Below are 7500 nucleotides of genomic sequence, written 5' to 3'. Positions count from 1 at the left end.
TTTTTGAGTCTCCTACTGAGCAGCCACCCGGTCATCAAATGATTGGCTTAGGAATGTGACAAAAACAAAACAATCTCCATGTATTGAAGGGTTCATGGGGTGTGTAATTGATTTTTTTAAAAAAGTACTTTTTTGGGGTGAACTACTCCTTTAAGTGAATACAAAATACTTCTTGAAAAGTCAACAAAACTGAGTTTCTTCAATATTTATTACATTTCACCAAAATAAAAAAAGGTGTCAGTTGCCTATTCTCTGATGGAAGAATAATATGAATTCCCTAAAGAAGATATAATTTGTATAGTCGTATTAATCTTGAACGGAGCATCCGTGTCCAGTACCAACCAACATGCATGTTCTGTTCCAGGCGCGTCAGTCTCTGGAGAAAGCCAAGACCGTCCTGGAGGAGGAGAGGCTCAACCTGAGCTCCGAGCTCAAGACCCTGCAGGGGGGCCGCGTGGAGAGCGAGAGGGGCCGCAAGAGGGCCGAGGGCCAGCTGCAGGAGCTCACCGCTCGCCTGACGCAGGCCGACAGAGAGAGAGAGGAGAGGGAAGAACGAGTACACAAACTACAGGTATATATACCACACAATGGCACTGTGGTGGGACTGAGAATTTCACAGGATGCCTATCAGCGGTACAGCTGAGCCTTCTTCTTCTAGTGGTGCCTCAAGTAAAAAATAATAAAAAATTGCATCTTTAAGAAAATGTATGTTCATTTTTACCGATACTATTTTACTTTAATAATGTCACGTATATCCCCCATAGCCATGAACTGTCAGCTGTCAAGCGGCATCTTCACCGCTTTAAAAAAAATATATATATATACTGCTAAGGAAGGCCAGAGCTAGAAATGGTGGAAAGTACATTACATTACATAATTATTCAGCCATTCCTCTCCTGTTTGGATCATTACTGCCTCTTTTTCCCATTTAACCATGTAAAAAGTGGAGTGATTCTTGGCGGACTGTATACTTGGCAATTTGTTTTGGGCCTTTTATAAGCGTCAATGAGAATATTTATCTATTTCAAATTTCTCAACATTTATGTTTTTGTTTAAATAATCCCTCAGCTGCAAATATCTGTAGAAAAAGTTTCTCTAAGTTGTGCACCAGCTGTGCTTGTGTAAAATCTCTTATCTATTTGCCACCCATTTTAATATCCATACATCTCTTTCTAGTTTTTGGTTTTTACATTCTTTGATCATCATAAGAGTTTTATCACCAAATATGGCTTGGAGGGGGATATCCAATTGGTCCAGTTCTATGCCTTTCCATTTTGCGTCATAATCACCATTACACCAGCAAAGTAGTTACCTTAATTGTGCTGCTTTATAATAATCTTCCAAGCACGGAAGAGACATGCGTCCCTCATCTTTTGCTAACTGTAGCTAACCTTTTGAAACACACCCTAGGGTTTCCGACCTCTCCAAACCTGGAGATCAGTCGGTTCCAATTATCAAACTGTTTCTTTGGGATTTCTATAGGTAAAGACTGGAAAAGGAACAACAACCGTGGTAAAATGTTCATTCTTATGGTCCCTATTCGATCATGCATACCAAATATTAACGGTACCCATCTATCCAAATCTGTTTGTATTTCCTTTGTGATTGAGACATAATTTACCTCATAAATGTTGACCAGATTCCTTGGTATATTAACCCCCAAATAGTTAATCTTCATCGCTTTTTAAACTAAATCCTGTCATTCTATTGTGAGGACATATGACAATCTGACGTAAAATACCCAGAATGTTTCGAGGGCTCGGCTTCAAAATCTCCGGATGGTCTCGGCCCACCCTAAAACCTTGTGTTTTATGACTTAAGCACCTCTCATCAGGTGGACACCTGTCACTGCAGTGGAATGATAATTAACCACTTAAGCCCTATATATTGTCACACGGCATTATGTTGAAAATAGCAGATCTACAAGCTCACATTGGTGGTCGTATCACATTGTGACCTGCGAGCTTTTAGATCTGCCATTTTTGCTATTTTTGAAAGTTGTATTTTAAGTAACATTTTAGAACATTTGCCTAGTGAATTAATCTCTCTCCTGCTCTCTCTCTCTCTCTCTCTCTCTCCCTCTCTCTCTCTCTCTCTCTCTCTCTCTCTCTCTCTCTCAGTGTGAGATAGAATCTCTGTCTAGCTCTCTGTCATCATTGGATTCTAAATCTCTACGTCTAGCTAAAGAGGCCAGCAGCCTGGAGAGTCAGCTCCATGACGCACAGGTAACACACACACACACACACACACACACACACACACACACACACACACACACACACACACACACACACACACACACACACACACACACACACACACACACACACACACACACACACACACACAGGTGGTGAATATGGTTTTACATTGGAATGTGCGACCCATATGCGTATGCATACACTCACCCACACCTTTTTACCAACGTGTGTCTCACCTCCTCTTCTCTCTCTCTCTCTCCTCTGTCTCCTGTGCGTCTCCCAGGAGCTCCTGCAGGAGGAGACGCGCCAGAAGCTGTCCCTGGGCTCCAGGGTCAGGGCCCTGGAGGAGGAGAGGAACGGACTGATGGAGAGAGTGGAGGAGGAGGAGGAGAGAGCCAAGGAACTCAACAGACAGATACAGACACTCACACAACAGGTGGGTGGATGGATGGATGGATCGATGGATGGATGGGTGGGTGCATGCGTAGGTAGGTAGGTAGGTAGGTAGGTACAGTAGGTAGGTAGGTAGGTAGATAGATAGATAGATAGATAGATAGATGATAGATAGATAGATAGATAGATAGATAGATAGATAGTTAGTTAGATAGATGTAATTTAATATCAAGTATGTTCATACCACCAAGTAAAACGTTTGTTATACATAGCTCAAAATGAAGGCACTTTGAAAGGCCCGGGTTTGAATCCCGGGTTGGAGGACATAAAAGTTATGCAGCTTTAAATTCACGAAGGTGGTCAGATTTGACTGCGCGAGCCCTGAAAATAATAATAACATACTGTATATTTAATATGTAAACAATAACTGTGTGTCTGTCTGTGTGTCTGTCTGATAAACAGATACATGCTGTGGTAAGGTCCAGCTTTTATCATCTAAGGCTTGCTTGCTCAAATCAAGTCTGTGCTTTCTTTTAATGATTTTGAGCGTGCGCCATTCATGCTTTTATCTCCACACGTTTGGACTACTGTAATGCACTTTATGTTGGCTTAAACAACGCCTCCATTGCACGTCTACAGCTAGTCCAAAATGCCGCGGCACGTCTCCTAACTGGAACCCCGCAAGCGTGACCACATTATACCGATTCTGGCTTCACTTCATTGGCTCCCTGTTCGGTTCAGAATTGATTTTAAGATTTTCTTGTTTGTTTTTAAATCACTTAACTGATTCACTGCCAATCACGTAGATCTACGCGAACCTATTTAAAGCCGCCACGTGCCAATCGCATAGATCTACGTGAACAAAAAATAAAATTTATTAAATTAATATTATTTTTTTTCCAATTTGACCCAAAGACCAAGGAGATATGATTTTTCGAAGATCTAGACTCCTATCCACTTCCTTGTTAACTTAAAACTTAAAAATTCTGTATCTTGGCTCTTACTTTTCTCTTACTTTTTTTTTTTCAATGAAAAAGTCTGGCACTGGCTAAAAAAATATGAAAATACCTCTGGCAGTTAATGGCCTGGCACCCATAGAGTTAAAAATAATAGAGAGGGCAACCAGATATCGCCTCCCATCCACTTGCATTGAGTTGCTCACCCAGCGCATGAGGCGAATTCACCCCTTCTTCCGGGTAGTGAAGTGTGATGGGCGAGGCCTATTTGGGGCCACTGTGACACGTTTTGCGTCACATCAGTGACGCGTTTTGCGTCACCTCGGTGCGCAGCCCCGTGCGCAAGCTCGTGAGTCGAGCCCATTGGTCGAAACCGTTTTCGCGCGTTCATGTACAGTGGCCCCAGCCGTTCTGAGCTGCAGTACCTATGAATGGCCAGCATGTCCAATGCGCTTCAATGCAACCACTGGGTTCTGGGGGCTTGCTGGCACCTCAGTATCTCTCTGGACTTCTAGAGGTGTAATACTCCCCCAAGGTCATTGCGGTCTGCTTGCCAGTTGAAACTTGAGGTCCCTAAGTCAAGTTTAAAGACCAGAGGTGACCGAGCCTTTTCAGTTGCATACCCCATATTATGGAATGCGCTCCCCTCCCCTCCCATATCAAACTGGCCCCCACCATCGAGGCTTTTAAATATCGCCTTAAGTCCCTCCTTTATACCTTGGTTTTTGATCCCGTTTGAGAGTTTCTGTGGTCTATGTTTTGTGTCACTGTCTGCTGACGCTGCTGCGTCTTGTATTTTTCAGTCTCCTTTTGTTGTTTATTTTTGTTTCTTATTTTGCTGTATGTCTTGCTGTTGTTTCTGTTTTTTAATTATTATTTTTTTCTTTCTGTACAGCACTTTGGAAACCTTGAAAAGTTGTAAAATGTGCTATATAAATAAAGTGGATTGGATTGGATTGTCTCTCTGCAGCTTGCGGAGTTGCGTAAGCAGTCGGAGGAGGTGAACGTGGCGGTGGAGGCCGGGGAGGAGGCCAGGAGGAAGCTGCAGAGGGAGCTGGACGGAGCGCTGCAGCGGGAGAGGCAGAGGGAGGAGGAGAAGGAAAGGGTGGAGCGACAGAGGGAGAGGCTGAGGGAGGAGATCGAGGACATGACGCTGGCCCTGCAGAGGGAGAGACAGAACTGCAACGCCCTGGAGAAGAGGCAGAAGAAGTTTGACCAGGTGAGAGCGAACTGGGGGGGGGGGGGGGGGGGGGGGGTTTGAACCAGGGCTGTCCGGAGCTCGGCTCATTCAATTGTAACTTTAGAAATGTGTACACATATACTGTGTGTTGGTTTGTTTATTGTTGAGTGAGAAAACAATGTTGCACATTAAGCTAATCATCTGGGGACTCCCCAAAATAATTTGGGGAACCCACTGGGGGTCCCGACCCGTTTGGGAACCACTGCTCTAGAAGGTGTTCCGTCACCTCAAATGCACATACATACAATTTGTATTAATTTATTATTAACCTTTTCTGGATCAGGGCCCGCTTGAAAATCTCAAAAGCGCTCACCCATGTTAAGTGGTCAGATCAGTGGGCCGCGTGCATTTTCAGAGCATGTTTATTTTAATGATCAATCTTCAATTGTGTTCCGACTTGGATCAGTGGAACTAACGTAGAATACTTTAAGTTATTCTTTTTCACAATCAAACTACCCCAAAAGGGGTTCCCGGATTGAAAGGTATAGTTACGTATTGGGGTTCCAGGTCTAACCCAACTTGCCTGTTGTACCCGTCAGTGTTTGGCAGAGGAGAAGGCTGTGAGCGCTCGTCTGGCAGAGGAGAGGGACCGAGCCGAGGCCGACAGCCGAGAGAAGGAGACCCGCTCCCTGGCGCTGGCCAGAGCACTGCAGGTACGCAACTACGCATACACACTCACATGCATGCACGCGCACAGACACACACGCACGCGCGCGCGCACGCACGCACGCACGCACGCACGCACGCACGCACGCACGCACGCACGCACGCACGCACGCACGCACGCACGCACGCACGCACGCACGCACGCACGCACACACACACACACACACACACACACACACACACACACACACACACACACACACACACACACACACACACACACACACACACACACACACACACACACACACACACACACACACACACACACACACACACACACACACACACACTCAAACACACATGCATGCACTGTTCATTCTACTGATTGCAGTAAAAAAGTGTGTGCCACTATTTCCCCACTATGTAGGAAGCTCAGGATCAGAGAGAAGAGCTGGAGAGATCCAATAAACAGCTGCGTCTGGAGATGGAACAGCTTGTCAACCAAAAAGACGATGTTGGCAAGAATGTAAGTAAAATCACTGTCACTGGCTAGGTCAAATTAGCCTGGTAAACCCTCCCTCCGGAAATCTCAATTCCATTTCATTTCAGGAGTGAGTCTGGCCTGATCCGCCTGTCTGCAATATTGGCTGTGCTGGAGTTGGGCGGGAGTAATACCGTTGACTGACAACCCCTTCAGCCAATGATAATTTTTCCCCTTCAGCCAATCAGCAGTTCACCAGTCTTAATGTGACGCGACGGGACTTTTGAGACAGCCATACCCAAAATGGGTTGCCTTTTTCGGGTACAATGGTGTCACTGCCCGCCCCTACCGGTTCTCTAAATTTTTATTTTTAAATAGGCTTTGTCATGATTAATTGACCACATATATGAAGTTAAACAACTAAATTCTATCCAAACGATATCTTATAAGTAAATTCCGTGCCTCAAAATAGAAGTTAGAGAGCTTTTTGAAGTAAAAAAATAGCGGAGAATTGGCCGCACAAGAAAAAGATGGCTGCCGTTCGTGTTTTGGGCTCACTCGAACTCGCCACCTGATTGGCCAACGTAAGCTGTCAATCACAGAACAATGAGCGACGACGCTGATAGGCGCGGCCGTTTGGCATACACAGCCAATATTGCAGAGAGGCGGTTCATGCCAGACTCACTCCTGAAATGAAATGGAATTGAGATTTCCGGAGGGAGGGTTTACCAGGCTAAGGTCAAATATGTTGGGTGACAAAATGATATTTCATATAGTTCACGTAATTTCAAGTTACAAAGTCCAAATACATACTGTACATAATACAATACATATTTTGACTATTTGTGGTTGCTCAAAATATCAATTGCAGTGTAATTTATTTTGAAATACAGTGGCTATCCACCTCCTTGAGTTGTTGCTGTTAAGGAATCACAGCACATTTAATTAGGCTTGTTTGCCACAAGAAATTTTACAACTTGTGGGAAACAGATTCCCACCAGTTGATCTAATGTAGTTTATTAGGATTTATTTATTTATTTATTTAATTATTATGTTTTGTGATCAACTGTTTATAAAAAAATATATAATTACAAAACATACACAGAATAAACAGTAATAATAATTCCGAAAAACAACACAGGCATCAACAGAAACATCCACCTAACCACCCCATAGCCTAGAGACCAGGAAAAAAAGCCAAAACAAACATGAACTCAACTTAACAGATTCTTAAGGAGCAACGCAAATGGAAATCCATGAACTATCGTTAGCCTCCATGGCACCCGTAACCTGCCCATGTTTGTGTGTTAGGTCCATGAGTTGGAGAGGGCCCGGCGGGCGCTGGAGACAGAGGCCCAGACCCTGCGTGTTCAGACCCAGGAGCTGGAGGAGGAACTGGGGGAGGCCGAGAACTCCAGACTGCGTCTGGAGGTCACCCTGCAGGCTCTCAGAGCTCAGTTTGAGAGGGAGATCAGCACCAAGGAGGAGAAAGGAGAGGAGAAGAGGAGAGCCCTCAGCAAACAGGTACCATGATGTCACATCATTTAGTATAGGAGTGGGAAATATACTGTGTGACAGCATATTGCCATGCGGTTGTGATGTCACGTTGTGTGTCTTTTG

General features: G+C 44.5%; 1 protein-coding gene across 2 annotated transcripts in view; it reads left to right on the top strand.

Moving 5' to 3' along the window:
• The window catches only part of myh14 (myosin, heavy chain 14, non-muscle), a 48002-nt gene that overhangs the window by 28877 nt on the left and 11625 nt on the right, over positions 1 to 7500 (top strand). For both annotated transcript variants that reach the window (XM_080427005.1, XM_080427004.1), the window contains exons 26-32: positions 365 to 571; positions 2121 to 2225; positions 2485 to 2637; positions 4521 to 4769; positions 5330 to 5443; positions 5827 to 5925; positions 7192 to 7404. In XM_080427005.1, coding sequence (XP_080283131.1) covers positions 365 to 571; positions 2121 to 2225; positions 2485 to 2637; positions 4521 to 4769; positions 5330 to 5443; positions 5827 to 5925; positions 7192 to 7404 — 1140 coding nt within the window. The remainder of the gene's footprint in view (positions 1 to 364; positions 572 to 2120; positions 2226 to 2484; positions 2638 to 4520; positions 4770 to 5329; positions 5444 to 5826; positions 5926 to 7191; positions 7405 to 7500) is intronic.

This window comes from Gymnoscopelus braueri (genome assembly GCF_963280865.1).
Source record: "Gymnoscopelus braueri genome assembly, chromosome: 4".
Classification (NCBI taxonomy): domain Eukaryota; kingdom Metazoa; phylum Chordata; class Actinopteri; order Myctophiformes; family Myctophidae; genus Gymnoscopelus; species Gymnoscopelus braueri.
The sequence above is the reverse complement of the archived record's forward strand: the minus strand, read 5'-3'. Positions and strand labels throughout refer to the sequence as shown.